Genomic DNA, 26,592 nt, shown 5'->3' with positions numbered 1-26,592 from the left:
CAGCTATGCCTGTTCAAGAGGCTCCTGGATGCCCCTTATATGGGAACAGAACAGGAAGGACAATGCCTCCAAGGAGATGGGAGGCAAAGGGTAGCCAGGCAGGCTGGTGGCTGTGGTGTGGACCGAGCTAGGCTGACCTGAGGTCTATTTTGGGAGGCAGAAGTGAGAAGGACCAACCACTGTGTGAGTGAGCAGGGGTCTGAAGGCCGGGAGACAGAAGCTGTTACCAAGTCAATGGGTCCATAAGGGAGAGAGAAGGGGCTGGGATAGGGGCAAACACAGCACATTACAGGATGGCCTTATTTATTTAGGCAGGGTCTCATGTGAGAGGCTGAAGCTGGCTTTGAACTCTTGATCCTCCTGTTTCCATCATCTGATGGGCTTATAGGTCACCGCACTTGACAATTCTACCTTTTCTGCCTAAGGCAGGCACTAGTGACAGGATTAGCTGCTGCCCTCCGTCCGAGAAAGAACAAACCCCAGAGCAGGCTCCTATGACCACGTTTATTTGAACCATCAGATCCTCGCCCGTGAAAAGCTCTCCAGCCTCAACCCTGTTTCCCTGGGAAGGCCTGGAGTCTGACTCAGTGGGGTCAGGCTTCCTGGGGACATGCTGACTCTTCCTCCTGCTGGTCTCTATGGAGATTTGGGAAAGGCTGCTCATACCAGGCTGGGGGTGGGATCTCTTGGTCACCCTGTGAGCAGCCCCCATGTGAGGGAGGGGCTGGCCTCAGACACCTCGAATCTCTGGCGGGAAGCCAAGCCACGATCCCTCTGCCAGGCCTGTTACTCTCCTCCCCTGCTGGAGGATGGCTGTACCCTCACTGTCCACCGGACAGCCCACAGGACAGGGAGGTCCCCTGCATGCTGCTCCTCCCTCGGCCTCAGGCCAGCAAGCGGCTGTACTCTGCCAGGGCTGAGGACTTCTTCACCCCATCCCAGATTCTGGCAGCATAGTGGAACCTGTGGGTCAGAGTGGGAAACCAAGGCCCAAATAAGTTCCAGCTCACAAGTGAGCTTCCCAGAGCCTTCAACCAATGGCTCAGCCAATGGCCAGAGCCGAAGCCCTGTCCTTAGAGTCTGCGATTGGGTCTGCCTGTGCTCCCAACCCCGCAGACTGCAGAGGTAAGGGAGTGAGGCTGCTGCACCAGGCCATGCCTCTCTCCCATCCAGATCTGCCAGCAGTGGGCGGGGCTTCCAGTAGGGTAGGAGAGTGTGCCACCAGCAGACAGGCGGGAGCCAAGCACAGCACCTGTGGGGGGCACTCTCGATCTTGAATAAATCTCCAAGCTTAACCAGGCTCACTGATCTTTCTCCCAGCTAGTGAGTGGCCAGTGTGTGACTTTGCTATGTGACATTTCCTTTGAGCCTAAATATCTGTTTTTGAGACAGGATCTCACTTTGTATACCACACTGGTCTGAACTCACTATGTAGCTCAAGTGGGCCTTGAACTCACAATGATCCTCCTGCTTCAGTCTGGAGTGCTGGGACTATAGACATGAACTACCATGCCCTAAATGTCTTCCAGAAAACAAAACAAAACAACCCTCTATCAAGCCCGAGAGGCCCTTGGGTTAGTCACACACAACTGCCCCCTGCTGGCCCAGCAGAAGTGCTACAGGTTACCAAGGCCAGGAGAGCTGGAATTTACTGAGGTTCCCCCACCACAGAACCTTCCAAGTTGCACTAAGTGGGTGCCTCAAATGCACCCCATTCCAAAGAACCTCACCAGTTCTTCTCCGTGAGGATTGTGTGCGACAGCTGTGGCCGAGCCATTGACATCACCTGGCTGCGGAGCTTGCTGACCAGGGACTGGAAGCTAGGGTGACCTCGGTACCCAGGCAGCAGGGAGAAGAGGGGGCTGGATCCAGGCCCTGGAACAGCGGGGTGGGTATTTCAGAGTTTTGCTTCAGAACAGCTCTTCCCAAACCTCTCTAGCACTGAAACACATGGTCCTGAGAAAGGCCCCAGTACCAGTGGCAAGGCAGAATTCCCCCAACCCAGGGCAGGTTGTCCCCCCCATGACCCAGTTGTCCCCTGGGGCAACTCTACCTGCTCGAGGTGGGTTCTCATTCTCAGCTTCACTGTCCATGAAGGGCACCAGGAACAAGTTGACCTCAGCGTCCAGGAAGTCGGGCGGCAGCCCTGGGAAGATGTTGCACTGCAGCATGGACAGCGTCCCTGAGAAGCAGATGCTTCAGCTGCAGCCTGAGCTGTGGGCTGGGGTGGGGGACTGGCAGGTGGGAAGGCTCATCTGGGGAGTGGCATGGACTCTCTGAGAAGCTTGGGGAGGCTCACCCTTGTAGCGCAGGTGGGAATGTGCCATAAGCTGGTCAATCATTAGGTGCATCTGACGTAACTTCCGGGGACAGAAGTCCTCCCTACGTGCCTTGTTCTGCAGGAAGACTGGGTGGGAGGGTGCAGCAGTGAGACAGACAGCTTGGCCTCACCAGGTCCCCACTAGTTCAGGCCACTCAGTGTTTGTGAACAGGGCAATGCTGGGGACCCAGACACAAGCCAGACCTGAGTTCTTCATCTAGCATCCCTAGTCTGATGGAAAGACAGACGGAGACAGCTGTGTGGTCAAGGACATTACAGGAGACAGACTCAAAGGGCATAGTGCAGCGACCTGAGGTAGAAAGATCAGGGTATGTGCATGTGTGTGTGCACATGTGTGTGTGTGCAGGAGCACAATGCTCAACGAGCAGCATCAGGGAGGGCAGAGCATGCAGAGAAGCAGGACACAGGACTGGAGGGTGAGCAGGTCATGGGGCACCCATATCAACCCAGGGCTTGTTTCTGCAGCCCTGGGATGCCCAGGACACAGAAGCAGTGTGGGTCAGAGAGGAAGGCCCAGCTAACCCTTTCTGTCCCCTTTCCCAATATCGAAGCGCTCCCCAGGTCTCTCTTGCCCATTGCTCTGGCCCCAGAGCGGCTCTCACCGAGGTGCGGGTAGTACTCAGTGCCCTCATCCGAGCCTGCCGCGCTGCTGGACTCATGGCTGGGGGATGGAGTCGATGGCTTCACCATCTCTGCTGTTTGCAGGAACCTGAGGGTTTGGAGTGAGGGGCTGACATCAGGCATGCCCGCCCCCTCCCACATCCTGAGGAGGACTCCCCTTGAGATGATGAGAGCCACAGCCCTGCACATGCAACTTCGGAGTTATAACAGCCCCTGGACACCTGTACCATCTGTGTGTGTGTGTGTGTGTGTGTGTGTGTGTGTGTGTGTGTGTGTAAGAAAGTCAGGTTTTATCAGCACCTGTCTGTAGTTCTAGCCACTTGGGGTTTGAGGCCAGTCTGCTCTATGCAGAAACCAGTCCCCCACAACAACAAAAAAACAAACCCCGACAAACCAAGCATAAAACCAACCAACAAACCCAAAAACCACTTTCTGACCAGTTTTAGGTTCACAGAGGAGAGCAGTGCGCCACATTCCTCCGTGTGCACCCAGCAGACTGATGTGCCGTCACCTCAGTCACCCAGTCCTCCCTGCACGCCGTGGTCAGCTTGGTGACCTCTGTGCAGACACTACAGTCGAGAAGATGCATGTGGGCAAGAGGACTGCAGCACAGCGGGGCCGGGTGGGTCCCCTGTGGTCCGTGCTGTGACTGTTCACCCCAGTCCCTACCCTGCCTACTCCCATCCCTGCCCTGCCCCCAGGCTTTGCCTCCTCCACGCTGTCACATGACTGCAATCGCACACTCTGCAGCCTTCCACACTGGCTTCTTAACAATATGAATTTAAGGCTCCTCCACTCCTTTCATAGCCCGACAGTTCCTTTCTCTCCAGTGCTAACTCCATTGTCAGGATGGACCCACTTCATCATTCAGCCACTCGCAGGCGTGCTGGCGGCTTCCGGCGCCGTTATGAACAAAGGTGCTATAAATACCTGTGCACAGGTCTTTATGTGGACGTATTTTCACTTCGTGCTATTTTCCAAGTGTGTAGCAGTAAATAAAACAAACCTGTTATCTAATGGAAAATGAGACTGCTAAGTGTTCGGGCATTCACCTAAGTGTTTACCCACAGTTGCGAGGGCCACCTGCAGACCATGGGCCCCACAGAACACAAATCCCACAGAAGCCGCCTGCTCTGCCTTCTTCCCACCTGTGCGCCCAGTGCTTGGCATGGGCGGCTTTAATTTACTTGTAGGAATGAGCGAGCAGGGGAAGCTCCAGAACTGTATCACTCTTGCTGCAACCCTAGCAAGACTGTTTCTGCTGTTGGGGAGACCCACCATGCAGCCCCATCTGGAGTTGGATATCCAAGAGCAAGTCATTTAGGAATATGAGGCTGTGGCCCAGGCCTTCTGCAGCTGCTACTACGACTGTGTGTGATGATGAGTAACACGAGGTGGGGGCCGGATAACAAACCCATGCTATGTTGCATTCTGATTCAATGGTAATACAGTGTTTCCAATGTGCTGAAACAGAACTGGCCAGGGTAATTAGGGTTTAACAGTTCCGATATACTTTACAGAGAGTCTTCAAAACTGTCAGAATCCGCACAATGTGACATTTCATGTTAGTTCACTATTGAGGATCATTTGACCACGAGCCATGTCTGCTCCTGACGGTACCCCCGTCGCGGCTCAAAGGGGAATTGAGCATCTTCACCTCCAGCTGAGGTTGCTTATTGTGGAAGACAGCCACTGGGCAGGAATTGCCTACTTCATCTGCAGACAAAATACAGTCCAAAGAGGACAAACACATGTGGGACAGTCGACTGCTAAGCTCTGCCGACACAGGTGAGCGGGTGAGCTAGTCCTTCCCGTTCCTACTCCACTGCTGGGTCTGTCAGGTCGTCCTGGGCCACAACGCTGAAGACCGATGTTCCCACGTCACAAGAAATCAGGGGGCTGTCCAGGTGGTCAGCCGTCTCCACAACTGTTTAAGTTTTAGAAGCTGTATTTTGTGCTTCTCACGTTTTCAGGTAATATTTAATTCCTTTTGAGTTTCTGACAGGATTGAATACTAGTTATAGTCTCACAAGCAAACAAGTTGTTTAGCATTGAGATAGGATATGGATTTGAAAGGGTGGTTTTCAGATGGTGATGCAAACTAAAACCAGAACGGAACTCAAGTTACAGAATTCAGACTCTAAGGTGGGACAGATACTAGAGCACTCTATCTAAACTGACAAATATGACAGACTGGTGCTAAGTGTGTATTATATTTTACCATTTACTAACTATAAGGATTGTGCTCAATTTATATCTGAGGGAAAAGGGCCTTTTAATTGGACAAAAAGGGAGGGGAAATGTTGCAGGTTGCCATGGTGCTGTTTGTACTTTGATGTTAATTCTGCTTCCTCAAGAAGAGCTGCCCCCCCCTCCACAAGTAGACCACAGACTCAGGTGACCTCCCCATCCTGATTGGTCAAATAAATGCTAGAGCTGATCGATGATTGGGCAGTGGAGGGGAAAGGTGGGACTGGCGGAGGGAGAAAGACACAGGAAGAGGCGACAGGAGGATGGAGCCGAACGAGATGGCTTAGAGGAGCTACAAGTGCCAAGGGGTCTCATGGCTTGGGACTAAGTTAGGATAGTGATAGACCTGCCCAGTCTAGGCGTGTAGAGTATAAATATAATATATATCGTATATATTTGTATATGGTTGTGTGTTTTTAATACAGGCTTGCTGGGTAAGAAATTAGCACAGCACACATGCCTGCTGCAGACACAGCTGGTGGAGACCAAGGCTCCAAGGACTGAAGAAGCCTGGCCCCGTGTACTCTGCACCAGCCTAGGTCAGACTGCATGTAGGCTGGGATCCTGCACCGAGGGAGGCCATCAGACCTGTGGTGTCCCTGCAGAGTGGCAAGGTGCCATGGTGGGGGTTGGGAAGAAGAGGGAAGGCCTGAGGTTGGGCATCAGAGAGGATCCGCAAACAAAGCACTTCCGGCCAGGGACAAGAGCATGAGGAGGAGCGCCGTGTGATTGAGCTGCATGGCTACTGCATGGCTAGCCAGATGCCCGGGTGTCCTTCCTGATGGTGTGGAGCCCTATCCCGGCAGCACAGAAAGGGCATCCCCTCTACTCTGAGAAAGGTGAGGCCTGTGAAGGGGGTGTGTGCTTTGCAGGGGTGCTGCACAGGCCTTTCCTCCACATAAAACTGCCATTTTCATGACTTTAGCTGGGCCCACTGGCAAAAGACCACCATGGCTTGGCCTGCTGACCACCGGCTCCCCTCCCAGGAGGGGTGGGAAGCTATGAGACCCCTCCTAAGCTTGTCTGAAGCTCTGCCCTACTGCACTGGGTGGAGGCTGCGGAGGACTAGGGAGGGAGCTCCATTGCACAGCCATGGGGAAGCAGCCATCCCTGCCACAACCATTGCCTAGTGCCCACCGGGGAGAAGACAGCAGACGACTTTGGTGGGATCGATCTACCGTAGGCTGCTGAGTGGGACGGTGAGGTCCTGGCCTGAGGCTCCGTCCTCAGCACTCACCTGTACAGACTGAGGTCCGTGAACCAATCCTGCACGACGATCACCACGTGGCAGACCGTGAAGAGGAAGGCAGCTATCTGCAGGGACTGTGGGAGCGGGGACACAGCTGCAGGGCCAGCAGGGAAGGCTGTGGCACACTTCGCTTCTTTCTGTGTGCAACACTGTGGCCTGTTTCCTTACTGGCCAGCCCTAAATGTGGCCAGGTGGGAAGCAGTCTGACTGCCTCAGGCCGGGTCTGCACCTCAGCCAGAGCTGCCCCTTCCCCACTGCCCAGCCTCTGGCAGGCAGGCTCTCTTAGCCCCTCACCTGCATTTCCACATAGGTGTGAGGGAGGTTATACTCCGGAGGCAGTTTGCGGTCGTTATTGATGAGGTGGTCCAAGATGGACGGGCTGAGGATGGGCTGCAAGATATGAATAGTGAGGGAAGGGGAGGGGAGGGGAGGGGAGGGGAGGGGAGGAGGGGAGGGGAGGAGGGGAGGAGGGGAGGGGAGGGAAGGGGAGGTTACCATGGAGTAAGTTCTGAGAGCATAGGCAAACCCTGCCTGGGCAAGGCAGGCCACTTCTAACTAGTGCAGGGCTGGCAGCAAGAGGAGCTAACCACTGCACTCCAAAGCAGACGCATCTTTCCAGGAGTTTCTGAGTCAAGCCTTGCTGTTCTCAAGGGCCTGGTGCCCAAGGCAGCTCCTGGTAAATTCACACAGCTTGAATGAGCCCCATCCCCTCAACGACTCTTTGTTGGCTGTCTCATGTGTTTCCAAAGCTTTGCTGAAATAATTACTTAGGTCAAAAAAATGATTAGTGTGAAACCTGGTGTGGATTTACAAATTACATCAGTGCATGTTAGAGAACCAGTGGTTCTGAATGTTCCTTAAAGTCACAGTCAACTTGCAAACTCAGTCTGACAGTCTCACTGGCTCTCAGCAATCTGCGAGTTGTTCTGGAAGGTGCTGTCAGTCTGGCCCTATTTCCCAGAACTTTCCTCTCTTCTCTCACCTCTGGCCTCTGACCTGGCCCAGCTTGTGTGCAGGTCCTTGAATTCCTGCATCAAGCCCTCCTCAGACGGCAGATTTCCACTGTCATCAGAACCCTGCTCTGCCAAGAGGGAACCAACAATGTGCTGGGCGCAGGGAGTGGGGGAGACGCGCAGCAGCCAGTCACACTACAAGGGAGGTGACATCAGTGGCACCAGAGGCTGGAAATGTCCCAGAAGCATGAACCACAAGAGTCTTCAGAAGGGAGGCACGGGCCAGGCAAATAGGCAAAAGCACAGAGACTGTTCTCGGACCCCAGTACTGACAGCCACGAGCATCCAGCTCAGGTCACCCTCAGGCTTACGCTACTGCTAAGACTTTACTCTCTGAACCTCCCTGGCACGCAGGGAGGCAGGGTGACTCCCCTTTTCTAAAACTCAGGGGCAGAAATAGAAAAGGACCTGACCAAGACCACACAGGTCAAGAGAACAGACTGAGACAGAGCGAGGCCCTGCTGAGTCGTCACGAGGGTGAGGATGGCAGCCCGAAGGCTGCAGTACACAGAGCCTGACTCCAGGCTGAGGTGCTGAGGAGAGCTGCTCAGGTTTCCATGGCAGGTCAAGCCTGAGCAAGAACCTCGTCCTGGGTGTTGGCCGAGCACTGCGCTGGACCACTCCAGTGACTCCCCAGAGCTCCCAAGAGGCAGAGCCCACATGCACGCCGCTGTCAGGTAAGAGGAGGCCAGGGGGAGAGCTTAACTTTAGGTCACAGAGCTGATAAGACTGAAGTTCAGGACCTGGACCCACACAGACCCAGGCCACCCCTGAAGGCTTAGAGACCCCTCGATCCTTCAGGCCACAGTGCAGAGGTGAACGGAGGAGGCCACACTCTGATAGGAGGGTGCAAAGGGCCAGGGAGAGGGGCTGGGGCTGGCACCTGCGTGTCTAGGAAGACAATCCGCTCTTGGGTAATGAAGAAGTCAATGCCGCTGGTCTGGTTGCCCCCTCGTTCCTTCATCTCCGCACTCTGAGCCCGGAAGACGTACGCCCTGTGAGGGGAAAAACGAGGGCTGCTTGAGCTTTCTGGCTCCTCTCCTCTCATGCCCAGAGAATAACCCGAGAGGTGGACATTGGAGCTGAGACTCTGCCAGCCCCAGGCCTTCCATCCGTGGTTATGGTTGGGGGATGACGACATGTTTGTTACCACGCAACTTCACTCCAACACACAGGTACATTCAGTCCAGCTAAGGGAGTCAGCAGACTCCAGTGTGCACAGGCAGAGACTGCAGAGCTCCACTCTGTCCTCCTGGCCCTTAAGCCCTCCTGCCTGTTTGCTATTTGTAAAATGGAGAGGATGAGGGCAGAGTCATGGTGTTCATCTTTAATCCCAGTGCCAGGAGGTCCAGGCAAGCCGACTTCTGCGAGTTCCAGGCTAGCCCAGCCACACAGTGAGACTATGTTGTAAAAAAATAATAAAAATAGCCAGGCACTATGGTATGTATCATTAATCCCAGAACTCAGGAAGCAAGGGCCGGTCAATCTCTATGAGGCCAGCCTGGTCTACACGGTGAGTTCCAGGCTAGCCAGGGCTACCCATGAAGACCTCGTCTCATTTTTTTTTTTTTTAATGGAAGCAATGATAGAAGCCAACCAAGTATGCCTGACCTTTGGTCTGTGACACCAATGTCTCGCCATCTACAAAGCTCAGGACTGTGCACTTAGGCTAGAGAGCTGGGTCCGTGGTTAGGAGTGTCCTGCTCTTCTAGAGGACCTGGGCTTCATTCCCAGCACCCAGGTGAGGTGGCTCATGACCAACCTCGCCTCTGGCAACGGGGCATCCCCTTCCCTTCTTTGGCCTCATGGCCACCTACATGTGTAAATAAAAATAAAAATTTAGGGCAGGAGAGACAGCTCAGTGGTTAAGAGCGAGCACTCACTGACTGCTCTTCCAGAGGTCCTGAGTTCAATTCCCAGCAACCATAGTGGCTCACAACCATCTGTAATGGGATCTGATGCCCTCTACTGGTGTGTCTGAAGAGAGCCACAGTATACTAGCATAAATAAAATAAATAAATCTTTAAAAAAAATTAAAACAGAGAATTACATATTTCAGCTACAAAACTGGAAAGTGGTTTAAGTTATTTAACACCTTGTGTGGGGCTGTGTCCATAGCCATCCTGGGTTACATGTGGTCTGTAGACTGAGGGTTGGACCCATTTGATTCTGTGCCCCAAGGCCTGCGGCTGCTGTGAGGCTAACATACACGAAAGCCCTCAGACCATCAAAGCAACTGCTCTTGTCAATCACCAAGCACCAGGGCATAGCAGAGAAGCATCTCCACCCTGTGCTTCCTGTTAGTGGAGCCGGGACAGCATTTGCTGCTTTCAGTCTGAAGTCAGGATGACAGGACCGGCCTCGGCAGGAGGTGGTAGGGGTGGGATGGGGTGGAGTAGAGGGGGCTCTTACCGCATCCTGTCCTGAAGATGCCTGCATGGAGCAAGTGTCCTCTACTCAGTGAACACTGCAGAAGCCCCTGCCCCTGCTGCCACTGGGCAGACCCCAGGACAGAGCATCAAAGGAGCCAGTGCCACTGCTCCAAGACTTCCTTCTCTCTCGCTGGGTTTGTTCCCCAGCTCACGTCTGCCTAGCTCACTAACTGTGGCGCCCGGGGCCTAGGAGGAAGGAGGAATGTCGATGGGATGGGGCTCTGCTGTACGGAGGGAAACAGCGGTGCTGTGTCAGGAAGGACATGTGGTGAGAGGACAGAAGGACACACAGCAGGGCTGTTACGGGTTGTGGCAAGGGCAGCACAAAGGGCAAAGCTGGGGTAAGAGGCAAGAACAGGCCAGGCTGAGACAGGAGCGCCAGCTGGCAGAGGCACGGAGACCTCTCTTCATGGAGCACAGGTAGGAGTTGCGGTTGGGGTGTAGGAGCCTCCCACGCCCTGAAGCAGGGAGCCAAGGAAGAGATTTTGGATGGAAAGCATCTCTGTGCTGCTGTGTACAGGACTACAGGAGGGGCACGGCCTCATTTCCCCACCTTTTCTCACAGTACCACAACTGAGACCATAGTCCCTCTCCGGGCAGCTACCTAGGCAAGTGCTCTATCACTGGGCTGACTCCCCTTCCTGTTTGCTCGTAACTCACACTGTCCTTGAACTCACATGTGGCTGAGGATGACCCTGAACTCACTATGTGGCTGAACTCACTCATGTAGCTGAGGATGACCTCAAATGCCTGATCCTCCTGCTTCCACCTCCTGAAATCTGGGACCCAGGCCTGCACCACATGCCTGGCTGTTACCATACTTCAGCAAGCCAAACAGCTCCACCGTGCCAGATGGATTCTCTTTACAAACTTCCCAGAAAACAATCCCACAAGGCAGGCTAAGGCAGTCATGCGTATTGTGTAACCCAGCACCAAGGACAGGGGCTGCGACGCAGGGAGAATTCAGTACACATTTGCTGAAGTGAGGGAAGGCAGAGACTGGCTCAGTGGGTCTTGACATCCGTCCAGGGAGGGGATAGGTGGGAGCAGGGGCTGCGAATGCAGTGAGGGAGGCAGATGTAAATCAGGTGAGTCCTCCAGGAGCTAAGAGAGCCAGAACCAACGTCTACTGCACACACGGTCAGCATGGGTATAAAGGGTAACTGAGTCCATGTCTTCTCAGTTCCGGAGGCTGAGGAGAGCACAGGCTGTGCCTGCTGCTGAGGGGACATGGGAGAGGCTACCCAGGAGCTATAGCAGCACAGCACAGGATGGCCCAGGCCACAGTGCCCCCTAACCTTTTCTGGGTCTCCACTAGGCCCTGAGACCTGGTGAGAACTACGGGCCCTTTCCCTGGAAGAAAAATGTGACATCAAGGCAGAGGGACTGTGGTAAAGAAGCCAGCCTAGGCTATGTAGGGAGACCTTGTCTTAAAGAAACAAAACACAGCCCTTATCCCTAAACAAAATCCAACCACAGTAAAACTGTGAGACTCGGAACACACTCAAGGGCTCCAACACCCATCTGTGCTGCTAAGGCACCTTCTGTGGAGAGCCTAGCCCTAGCTCCTGGAGACAGCATGGCCCTTACTGTGTCTGGTGCTGAGACCTTTCCTGTGCTGGCTAGTTTTGTGTCAAGTTGACACAAGCTAAAGACATCTAAAGGTTTTGCTTCAGTGGAGGGAACCTCAATTCAGAGACTGCCTCCATAAAATTGGGCTACAAACAAGCACATACAACATCTTTAAAATCAGTTATGGATGCTGGAAGGGCCCAGCCCATTGTGGGCGGCACCATCCTTGGGCTTCTGGTCCTGGGTTCTATAAGAAAGCAGGCTGAGCAAGCTAAAGAAGCAAGCAGTTCCTGCCCTAGGTTCCTGCCCGGGGCTTCCTTCGATGATAAATTCTCTCCTCCCAACTTGCTTTGGTTACGGTGTCCAGTACAGGATGAGAACCCTGGTTAAACAAAGTTGGTACCAGGAGCAGGATACTGCTCTGGCAGACCTGACTATGTCTTGGGGGAAGATTATGGAGGGACTCTGGAACTTTGGACTGAATGCCTGAGTGCTGAGGTCTGGTTTGTTGCTATGTATTGTGATGCTAAGTGCAGGTCCCCAAGGCCTGGTTGCCGTAGGGGCAAGCAAGTCTAGCACAGACCCAAATGACCTATGTGACCTTGCCCACAAGTTATCCCTGATTGGTGAATAAAGATGCCTACAGATGGGCAGAACTGAGGTGGACAGGGCTTGGGGTTCCCAGGCTTGAGGCTGGAGGAGTCTACAAGGAGAGACAAAGAGGAAGGTAAGAAATGCAATCTGCGGGTTAGGAGTCAAGGCAGCACAGCCCTAAGGACTGGCCAATTAGAGTTAAGAGCAGCCCAGGTGAAACACAGTAATAACTCGGGGTCATCGATAGGAAATAGATTTTACTAGCACAGAGGGTGGTTATCTGCCTAGCTTTAGTGCTGATAAAGGTTTATTGTAAATAATAAAAGTGTTTGCCTTTTATCTGGGAACTGAACGATCAAAGGCAGGTTACAAGCCCCTAACTGAGATTAAATATTTTCTCTCAACTTCATGGAGCCTCAGTGGGCTGTTGTGTGGGATCTAGAAAGATAAGAAAGTTAACAGTGCGGGGGTTGGAGAGATGGCTCAGTGGTTAAGAGCACTGATTGCTCTTCCAGAGGTCCTGAGTTCAAATCCCAGCAACCACATGGTGGCTCACAACCACCTGTAATGAGATCTGATGCCCTCTTCTGGTGTGTCTGAAGACAGCTACAGTGTACTTATAAATAATAAATAAATCTTTAAAGAAAAAGAAAAAGAAAGTTAACAGTGCAAAGGACGGAGGCCTGGCTGGGAAGTTTCAGAGGAAAGTGGGAAGGCTCTATGGGGGCCATTATTTGGTTTTGAATTAAGATTCTGTGGCTCTGGTCAGCGGGGGCTGGCTGAAGACCAGCTATGATAACACGAGACTTGCACCACTGAAGCGAAACCTTTGCTTTAGGGACAGCGGATGCTGGTCGGTTAGAGCTGAAAAACTAGCCATGACTAAGAAGAGACCAGAATCACTGAGGTGAAATCTTCCAGGAAAAACTTCCAAGATTCAGCACTCTGAAGTGTGCTCCAGAGGTAGCAGAGGTTGTACCTTGCACCAGTGTCAAACTTGGCAGTGTAAGGCTCACCCAGGTGGTGCTGGCACTGAGGGCATGAAGGGGTCATGAAGAGCAGCTGAGGCTTAGGCCCTGTGAGAGGCTGGGAGAGGCCACTGGTGAAGGTGCAGCCTCAGTGGCAGTTGAAGGCCCAGGACTGAAGGGATCATGCAAAGGACTTGAGGCTTGGCGCCATGAGGAGAGCCTGTGAGAGGCTATGGGTAAAGTGCAGCCCCACTGCAGCAGACTCAGTGAGTGCCATGGGACGACCACAAGAGCAGCAGCAGCAGCAGTGGAGTGGAGCCAGCCAGAGCCTAGAAGTCACACTGTGTGTGCGGCAGAGGGCAGCACTGGAGAAGTGGCTCAGGCCTTTGGAGGAGCCCAGAGATGGCGAGTGAATCCCCTGCATCATTATTCATCTTGCTGGTGTTCGTCTGACTGTGACTGTGACTGTGACCTGGTTCTTCCCTCCTGAAGAATGTACTTAACTTAATTTTGATTTTTGCAGGAGCTCACAGTTGAGATTCTGAACTTTTAAGAGATTTTGGGGTTTTTAAAGAGATGGATATTTTAAAGGGACTTAACTTTTAACGTGTTTCAATTTGTAAGAGAGAGGGACTTTTAAAGTTAATGTAACTTGGGGGTCACTGAGAAAGGAACAGTGGTGGTTTAACAGAGATGCTTGTTGTCAAGCTGACAAGGGCTCAATTGTGATGGCTGTTTTTGTGTCAACTTGACACAAGCTAAAGTCATCTGAGAGGGACCCTCGATTAAGGAAAAGCCTCACACGATCATGCTGCAGGCAAGCCTTAGGGCAGGGGTTCTCTTCCTTCCTAACTCTGACCCTCTAATACAGCTCGTATTGTGGTGACCCCAACCATAAAATTACTTTTATTGCTATTTCATAACTGCAATTTTGCTATTGTTATGAATCATAACATGTGAAAAAGGTCGTTCAGCCCCTGAAACAGTTGAGACCCACAGGAGAACCGCTGCTGTAAGGCATTTTCAGATTAGTGATTGATGGGGGAGGGCCCAGTCCACTGTGGATACAGTCCATCCAAAATGGAGTGGGTCCTCCCACGGCTGGTGGCTCTGGGCGATATAAGAAAGCAGACTGAGCAGGCCAGGGAAGGCAGCCAGTAGGCAGCACCCACCATAGAGATAGTCTGTGAGTCAGCTCCTGCCTCCAGGTTCTGGCTCTGTTTGAGTTCTTGCTCTGACTTCCTTTGATGATGAGCTACAATGTGGAAGTGGAAGTGAAATAAACCCTTTCCTCCCCAACTTGCTCTTGGTCATGGTTCATCACAGCAATAGTAACTCTAAGACATACCCCACCCCACCTCACCCCATAATTTGAGTCTTCCTTTGGTCTTTTCCAGTTCTTCTAGTCCCCTTCCCTGCTCAGTTGTGTGGGGGAGAGAGGAGGGTCCAGAGAGAGGCACTGAGCTGAGTCGGCCTTTAAGAGATGGTAGAGAGAGCCTGGTAGACATGTGTGTGACCATGTGTGCACGACAGGGAGAGATGGGGCCTATGTGACTTAGGCTGTGTGCCAGGTCACTCTGCGGGTAGGGGTGCAGGGCTTAGTTAATGCGCCGTACATGTGACAGGGGTCACTTGCCCCACTTGTATCTGGAGAGCTTAACTCTAGGAGGGCCAGGCTTCGCTGACAGCACAGCAGCACGGCTCTGCCCAGGTCAGGATGTAGCTTGGGTCCTCCTTCCTAACCTCTCCTGAGTCTAACCCTATCATTTACCTCATCATACCTCCCCCACTGAAGACCCACGCACAGGCCAGGCACCTCATACCTAGTCCTTCCCCACACACAGAAACACAGGAGGACAGGGACTAGTGCAGAATCTGCTCCCCCAGATCTCTTTCCTTGCCCTATCTCCCAGATCATGAGGCACCCTTCTTAACTCTTGGGCTCTGTGCCAGCTGCGCCATCCTTTTAAACTCCACTGAGGGGCTGGACAGATGGCTCAGGAGTTGAGAACACTGGCTGCTTTTCCAGAGGACCCAGGTTCAACTTCCAGTACCCAAATGGAGGCTCACAACCATCTGTAACAGCAGTTCAGATCTGAAGCCTTTTCCTGGGCACCAAGCACACAAGTAGTACGTACACCGTACACACACACACACACACACACACACACACACACACACACACGTACATACAACACCCAAACGCATTAAAATAAAATAAATGCACTTGAACAGCAGATGAGCTGACTTGCCCGAGGTCAGCTAGGGGAGATCTGGCACTTAAGCCTGTGGCAGCCGCCACCTTTCAAAAGCCTTAGTGACTTTATTCCCCTTCCTGGCTGGGAGCTAGACTCAGCTAGCCCACACTTTTCCTATCTGTGAAGGTGAGGCCAGGGAGGGGTAGCCACTTGGAACCCCTGCAGTTCCAATACCCAGTTGGTCTTCCCCATGGGTGTGTCACCTTCCCCTGCTCCCCCAGCCTCCTCCAGCCCTCCCAATGCCCCTCACCTCTGGTCTTCCTCTGGAGTGTTTGCTGACAGCAGTGACATGACCATGGACTTGCCTGTCCCCTGGAGGCCTAAGACACCGACCACTAACACGTCCGTCTGATCCAGCAGGTACTGGGGGGCAATGGGGAACATGAGCCTCACAGCCTGACAGGGCAGCCAGGACCCTTTAGCGGGCTCACCCACCCACTTGGTCAGTCCCTGTCCCTTCATCTGGACAAAGTGGCAGGTTCATATGTAAGGACCCACAGCCTAGAGTCAGGGAAGCTGAGCGAGGAGAGCCTCCTGTGTCTATAGTCACACAGCCTGACTGCACAGGGCCACACCGACCTACAGGGTCCAGGCAGAAACAACAGGAGCAGGGAGGGCTGCGAACCAGTTACTTGGGAAGGAGAGGAGAGGCAGGCAGGCAGGATGGCCCAAGTCAGGTCCCCTGCTCAAGGCAGAGGACAAGTGGCAGCAGATCAGAGCCAAGTGGCTATGTCTGGAGCCGGTCTATAAACACCTGCAACCTTTGCCTCCAGGCCACCAGCTCTGCTGATCTTTACCACCAGGGGGCAGAGGAGCCTCTTCCAAAAGCCAACTGATTTGCTGGCAGTTATCCAGAATCACCAGAGGGACTCAGAATAAAGACATTTGGCCCAGGGCCAGGGTTTAATGAGCCTCTGTACCTTAAAGTCAAACTACCCAAGACTGGGTGTTCACTGTGGTAGCCTGAGTGCATGTGGCTATTTCACTTCATTAAACTGAAACAAAACTGACAATTCTGTCTTCAGCCCTAGGGGGTTACAATGTCAAGGGCTTGTTCAGTAGCCCTGTGCACTGAGGCTGCCACACTAGATAGTTCAAACAAGCCACTTTATCACTGCAGAAAGGGTCATTGTGAAGCAAGCAGGCAAAGCCAGGTAATGCACAGCTCTGGTGTGCAGCACTAACAGGCTCTGGCTAAGGGGGTGGGAGGGGCAGTCCTTCCAGAGTGTGCGCAGCTGTGGGAAAGTGCCAGAGCAGAGGCACAGGCCTACCAATGTGAGGCTCTAACTAGAGCAAGGGCTGCTGGGAAGGAGCCTCTGCTTGGTACCATGAGGACAGCGCAGGGTTGGACATAGGAGTATGGGAGCAGGGTCAGGACCTTCCTCTGGTGTGCAAAGGCACAGGAGTTCTGGGGTATAAGGCAGCAGGGGTATCTACCAAGAGATGTCAGAGCAATCGGGTTTCAACCTGCCCTGGCGTCACAGGCCCGCCATCAAGCTCTTTAGGAGGTTGAGGCAGGGGACAGACAACTCAAGGGTCAGTCTAGGCAACCTAGTAAAACCCTGCTTCTGAACCAAGAGTCAAAAACAGGCTGGGGCTGGAGCTCAAGAACAGAAAACTTGCCTAGCATGCACAAGGCCTGGCTCAGTGCTCAGCCCCTTCACACTGTCAACAGACCATGACTTTCGACTACCAGCCCTCTAAGTTAGATGAAATTCAGGCCCGATTGATGGGAACTTCTCTCAGGGCCTTAGGGCTGTTCTGGATGGGTATGGACAGAGGTGCGGGACCTGGGGAGGCTGTGGACAGAGGTGCGGGACCTGGGGAGGTGGTAGGTACCTCAATGGCGCTGTCACACCAGTTCATCTGGTCGTCTACCAGCTTGATGCTGTGCTTCATGCGCTCCGGGGGTAGGAGCTTAGCCTGGCCCACCACAGCTGGATGGAGAGAGGAGACAGGACAGTGAGGGTCTCTGTGAGACAGGAGCTGGTCCCTGCCCACCTTGTGGGGTCCACTCACGGTCCATGGCAGTTGGGGCAGCAGTGCCCATGCCCCGGTTCTGAATCTGGTACACAGGCTGTGTGGGTCTCTGCCCCTCCTTCTCTCCTTTTGGTGGTGCAGGGGCCGTGGGGGGTGGTGGGGCAGTACCTTCGGGGGTGGAAGCCCCTGTTGCAGCCACAGGCCCCTTCCCCTCCTCACGTGGCTTCATGAGCACAATGGGTTTCTCCAGTGGGGCTGGGGCTGGCGGTGCAGCTGGGGCTGTACTAGGTGGTGGCTGCTTTGACTGTGGGTACAAGAAGGTTGTCAGCCACTGGGGAGCCCTCCTATCACCCCCTCCCTCCTGAGGTTCTCGATGCTTACCCGCTCAGCTGGAGGCTTTGAGAGGATGATGGGGGTTTTCTGCATGACGTTGGTGCTGGGGTCTTCGCTGCCATCCTGAGGAGAGGGAATGCCGGTGTTGCTCCAGAGAGCCTCCATGGTGCCTCCCCACCCTACCCAGCAGGGGAAACTTCTGGGTTGTTTGGAAAGTCAGTTATGTCAATGAGGTTGTGCTGGGACAAAGGACGGGTGACATGATGTCTTGCTAAAGACTGCTTTCCTGAGGCAGACCCAGGTGAAGGGATTTTGATACAGCAAAGATGTGGAAGGATCCGTGGTGAAGGAGTATAAACATGACCCCGCAGATGGTGGGAGACGGGCACTGAGCATTGCTTCGGTTTATCCACCTCGCTATTCTTTGCTGATGACGCACATGTACTGATTCGCCTTACACTGCATTGTTGCGCTCCTCTTGTGGTAACACCTCCACCACTGAGAGAACCTCATGCTCTCGAGGTTCCTGCAGCAGCTTGTCACTTCCGTGGCCTCACCCCAGGCTAGTTAGTCAGCCTTGCAGTTTCTTCAGGATTGAACTACAGCTGCTGGTTCATGTGTATCTGCCTGCCTCGAAAACAGGTCTGTGGCTGCTGATTCATATTTGGTGTTTGCTACAGTACTGAACTGCTGACCGAGAGGACTGAACTCACCCCCAAAGAACTATTACTGAACAGGTCCACTTGCCCCATATCCTAATAACTTTTAACTTTTCTCTTCTACACCTCTGCTGGGTGGTATGGGCTAGAGGAGAGGTTAACACCTATTAAAAGTAGGCTACAAAAATGTATGCCTACATACCCAGGTGCTGGTACCTACCACTCCTTGAGGCTAAGAAACCCATATACAGAACCTGACTCTAGACTGACTTCCTTACCACTCCCAACAGCTTCCTCTGCTGGACCACACTCATGCAAAGCAGTGAGGACTTGGAGCTTGGCAGCTGGGGTGGGAACATATTCTTACTGGTAATCCAAGTAAGACCTAACCTAAGTAACTGGTAACCCACTCCTATCTGTTCAACTGTGGGGGTGAGGCAGGAGCTCCACTATCACAGGATTAATATAGGACAGTGGGGAACCGCCTGTGTATTTATTGTCCAGTAGGACAGCTGACACATGGCAGATGCTTTGCTATCCTGGTTGTCAAGCCTTGGCCCTGCCCTGCTCTCACAGGCTAATGGACTCCTTCCTCTTGCCTCTGGACCACCCCTAGTCTAGAGGGGCAAGATCCAAGTTTCAGGCTGCTTCTGCCTAAGGTTACTGTGGATCCTCGCTGGACTGTATCTCCTTAAACCCCGACAATTTACTGGCTCACAGGCTCGGCAGAACCCCAGGATTACCCAAAGTGCTTTGGCAAGGACAGTTCTGAGAGAACAACCGCAGGATAGAGGCTGAGGGTGGGGGGTAACAGTGTGCTCATGAGGCAGGGACAGCTAAGTAACACACACACACACACACACACACACACACACACGCATGCACACACACACATACACACACGCATGCACACACACACGCATGCACACACACACGCATGCACACACACACGCATGCACACACACACGCATGCACACACACACGAATGCACACACACATACACACACACACACACACACACACACACACGACAGAACTGCAGGAAGAGGTTACAGACAGATATAAGGCGGGTGTAAAAAGGCTTGCAGAGGAATTCACAGCGGCTTCTTCAGGGATTATAGCTGACACTGTGGGAAGACCAGGGCATTACCCCGAGAGCTGTGCGTGATACAGAGCCCACAGGGTCCCAGGGTGCCTGCGAAGGACCGGGAAGCACTCTGAGAAGCAGGGGCACATGATGCCAGGTACTGCTGATGGTGGCATGCGACTCTTTAAAATGGAGGCTGTCTCTAGCCTCCAATGCAGATCCTCTCTGTCAGAGCCCAAGCCCTGTCAGAGCCTGTGGTGTCTGAGCCCACCTCCTCTTGGTTCTCCTTTCTGCTGCAGCCTCACTGGCCACAGGTCTTCGATGGCTATGCCATCAAAACGGGCCCTTTATTCCCCCTCCCCCTCCCTCCACTCCTGACATGTCCACTGCCCCTGGACATGAGCTTGTGGGGGGGGCTCAACTAAACTGGAGCCACTGGAATCCTGCACGCCATCTTTGGGATCACTCACCCGTCTCTCTCTTTCCCAGGGGGCAATGTAGTCTCTTTCCCGACCGCCAGGCCCAGAAAGATTCTGGGGGCCACTGGAGCCTGGCTCTTTCCACCTCCGCCGCCGCTCTATCCCGTAGAGCCCAGGCTGACTGTGCCCAGACTCCGACATGGTCGCCTGGAAGGACAAGGAGACTTTGGTGCGATGGGAATCCGCCCTCTCCATGAGGCTCATGACGGCTTGAAGGTTCCTCCTTGTAAAAGGAAGCTCTGAGCCCAGTGGGTAAAGGTGCTTCCCCGCAAGACTGACAACCTAAGTTCAATCCCTGGAATCCATGGTAGGAGAGAATGGGCTGATTCCACACACAAAGTAACCAATGCTCTGGCCTCCAGATACCTGTACTCATCACACCCATCTGACTACTCTTAAAAACAACAAAACCAAAACCCACAAACAAACCAGAGGCTGGACAGATGGCTCAGCCCCGAGAGAGTGTTTACCGCTCTCGCAGAAGGCCCAAGTCCTAGTTCCAGCATCCACACTGGACAGCCCACCAGCATCTCTAACTCTGGCTCTAGGGACCCACTGCCCTCTTCTGGCTTCCTTGGGTACTGCATACGCGTGCATGGAACCACACACATAGACACACACAGAACAAACAGCCCCGACTGAAGAGGTGTGGCTGAGGCGGCAGCTGGCTGCCAGTGGCCTCCTAAATATGCCGACTTCTCCCATTCTGGTGAGGCTGAGCGTCCAGAACACACGACTCAGCTTCTTTTGCAATTAGGTGTTGTGGCAAATGGTGTGGCAACAGAAGGGTGTCTTGGGAGCATTCAGAAACTCCCCTTTACAGGAGCAGGTCCATGTCTTTTGCCTTTTCCTCCTCTTGGCTAAAAGGGTTTTAGGCAGCTACCCTGACCTTCAAGGCAACTTAATGGAAATCACGGTAAAAGACGACACAGGTGTTGGCAGTCCACCCTGAAGCCAGTGAGAAAGAAACCTATGTCTCTTTTTTGGGACCAAAACTATTTGCCACTATTGAAATGCTCCAACGGGAATACAACTTACAGGAGCACAGTCACACAGAACTGGGACAGTCTCCTTCCCCAAAGGCGATGAGTCCTTTTCTCACAAGTCCCCAGTGGAAGGACTCTTGATCACTCATTCATGTGTGGGGACGGTGGTGGGGCTGAGACCCACGGGCCCTTTCACCCACCTGGTCCCACTAGGTTCCCGTGGACTTCCCTTCTGCTCCAGCTGGTCAGCCCTCCCTTCCTCTGGACATACGTCTCTCCACTGTCTAGTCCTCAACGTGTTCTGGACTGTAGGACCATGCGACCTACTCTCCACCACTGTGTTATCTGTTTCCAGGCCCCTGGGACCGGTGTCCTGGGGTCTTTACAACAGAATGGGCTCTAGGGACAGCCCTGGGTGCTCATGCCCACAGGACCCTATGGGCTGCCTGCTCTGGTTCCAAAGGTCAGGCTGGCAAACTGTGGCCCACAGACCAAATCTGCGGTCTTCCCCAGTTCCACACGCAAGCTCTCGTTGGAACCTGGCCCCAGAGTGACAGAGTAGTTATGGCTGCCTTCTGTGAACAGCAGAAGCAGTAGAGGTGGTGACTGTGTGGCCCTTAGGACCTACAAACCCAACATCTGTCCCTCTCATTGTGTTCCCTCAAACCCCTCCCCATGTTCACCTCAGGCCTCAATGACATCAGCGGGCTGCTGAGAAACACTAGAACTGATGGACGAGGCACTTTTGCTAGCCATGTGGGGGCTTGTCTAGCTCCTCTCAGGCCCGAGTGACCTCTCCCCAGCCACAAATGGACTGACCAAGGAGGACAAGGGCCTGCTAACAGATGCTTGCTGGAATGAGTCAGGTCTTAAATGACTGTTTACTGTCTAAGGCCCTCTCCCCACAGACTGGCACTCCGTCCTCCTCTGCAATTAACTGTCTGCTCCCCTATTATCCTGACGACCTCCCCAGTGCTTCAGAGTCCGATTCCCTGCTCCCATGGGGATCCTGTCCTCACACCAAAGTGTCTGTTCACTGTGACCAGCCCTCTTTCAGGTAAGTGAAGTGTCCACTCGCACGTTGCTCTGGAATCAGTATTTCAGTCTACCTAACAGCTCTTGTGGGGAACCATCCAGAACCTAAGACACCATCTACCTGCACTCTGGGACCTGTAATGCTGTTTCCAGAGTTCTCGGGGAGAGCTCTCCATGAACTACTAAGCTGGTGTAATTGTTTACTTACAGGGCTCTTACAGTGACCTCACAGAAACGAAGTCTAATCTGCATATTCTTGGGGTAGGAGCTTCCTGGGCTTCTTTGTGTGTGTGACACCTGCACACACATGCCTGTGTGGAAGCATGCACAAAGTCGTACCACATTTGTGGAGGTCATGTAACAACTTCTGAGAGACCATTTTCTCTTTCCATCCTGTAGGCTCCAGGGATGGAAATCAATTCTTTGGCCTTGTGGTGGCACCTGATAAAGCTATGGCACCAGCCCCACTTTGTTTTTCAGACAGGGTATCTAGTCTAATACGAATGGAACCTGGAGTCTATTAGGCTACACTGGCTGGCCAAGGCCCTTTGCACCTCTGCCTGTTTGCCTACCCACCACTAGGATCACGAGATCTGGCCACCACTCTCCACTCTTTATGTGGCTGCTGGGGATCAAACTCAGGTCTTCACGGTTGCAAACAAGCACTTCACAGTCTGAGCTGTCTTCCCACCCCTCTCAGATCTCAGGCGCCTCTCCTGGAGAATCTTCCAGAATTGACAAGTTGCTTTGTGTGTGTCGGCTTCTATGGGAGTATATCCAACAATTTCCTCCTGACGCTATTAGGAGGGTCATACTAGCGCTACAGGGACATTTTACAGTGACTATAATTTTCATTAATGTGTTCCTCCAGCGGGATACTTTAGTTTCCATTAATGTATTTGTACCTCCAACCAACGGCGCCACTAATCTGAGACCTTCAGGTTCCTTCTCCCATTGGCCAGACGCCCAGCGACTTTTCAACGGCAGAGCGGGGGCGGGGCTTGAATACGTCCCACCCCTCAAGCCCCGCCCCGTCGGCGCACCGCCTCTCGCAGACTCGCGCCGTCCCCCTTACCTAAGGCAGCTGCCGATTAGTTCCTGGGTCGCGGCGCGCGCTCTGAGTGACGGAGTGCAGCGTGGGCGGGGAAGGTCCTCCACAGCCACCTGTCCGGTAAATGGCGCCGGAAGGTCACAAGCGAGAGAGAGAGAGGCAGAAAAAGCGGGTGCCGGCTATTCCGGAACAGGCCTTGGTGTCCCGGAAGCTCCAGAGGAGGAAGAAGAGAAAGACACAGTACACAGCCCAAGTCAGGGCCCGCGCTGCTGGCTCGGCGCATGCGCCGAGGCGGGTGGCGCGAGCGAACCAAACGTGCGCTCTACATTGAGCATGCGTGACTGAAAGTGGCTGGTTTCAACACGCATGCGCGGATTACAGAGTAGGCGAGGGAGTCAATTGCGCAGAGAAGGCGCGTGCGCGTTGTTTCTTTGATCGAGCCTGCTGTTTCGCTGGGTGGGCAGCTCTGGAGATTTCGAGTTCGAATCCCGGGTCTTCTGTATTATTGGCCAACCGGTGTAGGATGCGGTGGAAGGGAGGGAATTAACATTCTTAACTGAGCAAGTGCAAGACTGATGGCTGCAAGGCGCGATCTTGAAGGGAGAGCCCAGCTATGCCAAGATGGCGAGAACACTTAGAGAAAGGTCTAGTCTCGATCTATGGCACAGGTGGGCAGCAGAAGTGGTTGGATCTAGTCATGAAGTCACAGAGTCATATAACCTAGTTGAGGAAAGGACTATCATAGATTTATTAGGGGACGCAAGGAGTGCAGGGCTACAGAAGGGGCAAACATTCAAAGGACTGCGGACACAGCCTGAAGCAGCTGGAAGGCCTCCGGGGCAGAGGGTGCAGTCACCGGGACTCTGCGGCCTATCTGGAGCTTGTGCTTGCCCGATGGAAAGAATGGCAGAAGTTCCACCTCCACTATTAATATTCCTTTCTTAAAAATGTGTAGTCCATCAGCCTGACCTCCAATTTACCCTCCCGTCTCTCCTCTTCAGCATAACCTACCTGTGTGTGCCACCACAACCAGCTCTCTTGGTTTGAGACAGGGTCTTACTTTGTAAATCAGACTGGTCTAGAACTCACAGAAACCCACCTGCCTTGGCCTCAGGAGTGTTGGGATCTCCCCACCCCCTCCAGCTCTTCTTTATTTCCTCCCTTTCTCTTCTGTACTGAGGAAAGAGAGGGCCTTGCTCCACCCCCCCACCCCACCCCCCACGTCCCCAGTGTGGCTGATCTCCATGTCAGCCTAACTCAAACAGCATCTCTCCTATGGGCAGCTAGCTTTGCTTTCCCTTCGAATTTTCTTTCAAATGTGAGAAGACTTGTCCCTCAGAGTGCTGAAAAGGTGTGCTCCACTCTGCCTGGTCTGTGTGACTCGGGATTAAATCCAGAGTTCCATTGGAGTTATGCACTCTGCTGTCTGGGCCACATCGCCAGCCTCTAAGGGATGTTTGTACAGTTCAAGGCTGAAGACAGAAAGCACAAGTTTTTCATATTCAAGGTGAGCGTCGGGCCAGTGACTGGCTGGAGAACTGTTTATGAAGAGTGCTTAATGCTTTCAGATGCACCCAGTTATAAGCAGCATGTGTTGCCTCTAGGGCACATTTGGAGGCCAGAGGAGTCAGCAGGAAGCAGCACGGTCCTTCCATCACATGGGTTCCACAGATCGAACTGAGGGCCTCAGGTTTGGCAGCAACCACCTTTACCCAGTAGGCTACCTCACTGGTCCTTGAGTTAAGGTTTTAGCATTCATATATATGTTTGAGGTAGGGTATTGGGGACTGGGTTTAACTAGGCTTGTTAAGCACCCTACCTACCGTTGAGCTATAGCCCAGCCCTCCATTTACATTTTTTAAAGATTTAATTTTCTTTTATGTGTATGAGTGCTTTGTAAGTATGATTGAGCACCGTGTGCCTGCCTGGTGACTGCCAAGGTCAGAAGAGAGCATTGGATCCCCTGGAACTAGAGCAACAGGATCGAGAGCTGCCATGTGGGTGCTGGGAATTGAACCCCTGTCTTCTGTAAGATCATCCAGTGCTGTTGACTACTGGACTGTCTCTAGTCCATATTTTATTTGTGAGACTGAGTCTCACTAAATTGCCCTTGAACTCACTCTGTAAGAGGCTTCTTCTGGCCTCCACAGACACAGCATGCATGTAGTGTATGTACATACATACATACAAATGAAACATATACATACACATTAAATACATACATTTTATATATATCATGATGTCATGTATACATCATACACACATATAACACACACACATATATATATATATGTATATATATATATATATAGAGAGAGAGAGAGAGAGAGAGAGAGAAAGAGAGAGAGAGAGAGAGATCCTAACATCAACCTGGCCTCCATGTTCCCTCATGGTTGAGTGCACTCATCTGCATACATGACACAAAGTGGACAGAGAAGGGGCTCAGCGTTGACCCTGGGCCACAGTGCACCGGGCTCTGCTTCCCTGTGACTCATGTCTCTCGGTACCTCTCCTTCACTCATTTAACAGATGCAGAAAGATGATCAAAAGAGAGGCCATGTGCCTGAAGGCACCATGCTTAGGGAGGGAGCATCAGGGCCTGGCCTGCAAGGCAAGCTTGGCTGGCTGCACACACCTCCCTGTGACAGTCCGAAGCCACCTGCTCCAGAGAGCAGCTGAGCTGCAGTTACGTCAGCAGCGCAGGCGTTCCAGTTCTCTGTTTATGTGTACATACACACCATGACTAGTCCTTCCTATAAACTCCTCTGTATACTGACATGTGCTCCACAGTATTGTCTTTTTAATTAAACCATTTCGCATGTGTGGGTGTCTGGCCTGCCTGTGTGTAAACGCACCATGAGTGCACCTGGTTCCCATAGAGGGCAGGAGAGGGCGTCGGATCCAGTGGGACTGGCGTTGCAGCATGTGTTGGAAGAGTGGGTGCAGAGAGATCCTGGGTGCTGCCAATTGGGTGAGCTGCTGTTTCAGTGAGCTAGCCTGTCTCCAGGCAAGGAGGTGGTGAGCAATAGGGGAAGACACAAGGCATCACTGTGTGTGCACAGGTATGTGCATCCAGATTCCCATGCATGTACACACACACACACACACACACACACACACACACACACACACACACACACACAGTCTGACATTGTGACTACAGTTAACAGTAAATACTACATTTGAAATTGCTAATAAAACAGACTCTATTCTCACTAAATAATAACACTAAGTATATGAGGTAAGACTGGTGTTAGCCGTAAACATTCAGGAGATAAGAGAAGGTAGGGGGAGTCAAGTTTATTCAAGTGCTGGCATTTGGAGGAAGTAAAACCCCGGGCTCCCGTCTTCCTGGGACACAAGGAAAGTTATCTTTGAGACAAGGTCACACTCTGTAGCCCTAGCTAGCCTGGAACTCCTTAAGTAAACCAGTCTGGCCTCAAACTCCGAGGTCCACCTGCCTGGGACGCCAAGGTGCTGGGATTTAAGGTGTGTTCTACCACACCCACACAAACGGTTTCTCACGAGGGAATGGAGGTATAGGGAGACGCTGGGCAGGAAGGCTGCATACTGAGCTGGGTTTCCACTGCCAGATGCCTCCTTCTTTCTTCCTTGTGGAAGCTCAAAGTGGACTTAGACCTCTGAGGGCCCCCACCCCCCCTTGCAATAGTTTCGTTGCTTTTT

At 52.9% G+C, this 26,592-nt stretch overlaps 1 protein-coding gene across 2 annotated transcripts; it reads right to left on the bottom strand.

Moving 5' to 3' along the window:
- Positions 1-490: 490 nt before the first annotated feature.
- Positions 491-23,214, bottom strand: Smg9 (SMG9 nonsense mediated mRNA decay factor). Of its 2 annotated transcripts, none has more exons than XM_006228450.5 (14): positions 22,933-23,214; positions 19,828-19,983; positions 17,660-17,734; positions 17,318-17,582; positions 17,138-17,235; positions 15,549-15,661; positions 8,358-8,469; positions 6,756-6,851; positions 6,450-6,535; positions 2,944-3,050; positions 2,300-2,407; positions 2,054-2,182; positions 1,731-1,875; positions 491-963 (listed from the first exon to the last, which is right to left on the bottom strand). In XM_006228450.5, the coding sequence occupies exons 2-14, from the start codon at positions 19,975-19,977 to the stop codon at positions 885-887; spliced, it is 1,563 nt and encodes a 520-aa protein (XP_006228512.1). In that variant the 5' UTR covers positions 19,978-19,983; positions 22,933-23,214; the 3' UTR covers positions 491-884. The 2 variants fall into 2 exon arrangements, with proteins under 2 accessions (XP_006228512.1, NP_001014265.1); NM_001014243.1 differs by lacking the exon at positions 22,933-23,214 and adding an exon at positions 22,763-22,831.
- Between the last annotated feature and the right edge of the window lie 3,378 nt (positions 23,215-26,592).

The sequence above is a fragment of the Rattus norvegicus genome, chromosome 1, assembly GCF_036323735.1.
Source record: "Rattus norvegicus strain BN/NHsdMcwi chromosome 1, GRCr8, whole genome shotgun sequence".
Classification (NCBI taxonomy): Eukaryota; Metazoa; Chordata; class Mammalia; order Rodentia; family Muridae; genus Rattus; species Rattus norvegicus.
Note: the sequence above shows the minus strand (reverse complement) of the source record. Positions and strands in the feature narration are given on the sequence as shown.

Coding starts and splice junctions, on each gene's coding strand:
- Smg9 (XM_006228450.5), bottom strand. CDS start 19,977: ATGTCGGAGTCTGGGCACAGTCAGCCTGGGCTCTACGGGATAGAGCGG. Junction 17,236..17,317: donor TGCCCCAACTGCCATGGACC/GTGAGTGGACCC, acceptor CTCTCCATCCAG/CTGTGGTGGGCCAGGCTAAG. Junction 6,852..8,357: donor TTGTCTTCCTAGACACGCAG/GTGCCAGCCCCA, acceptor CATATCTTGCAG/CCCATCCTCAGCCCGTCCAT.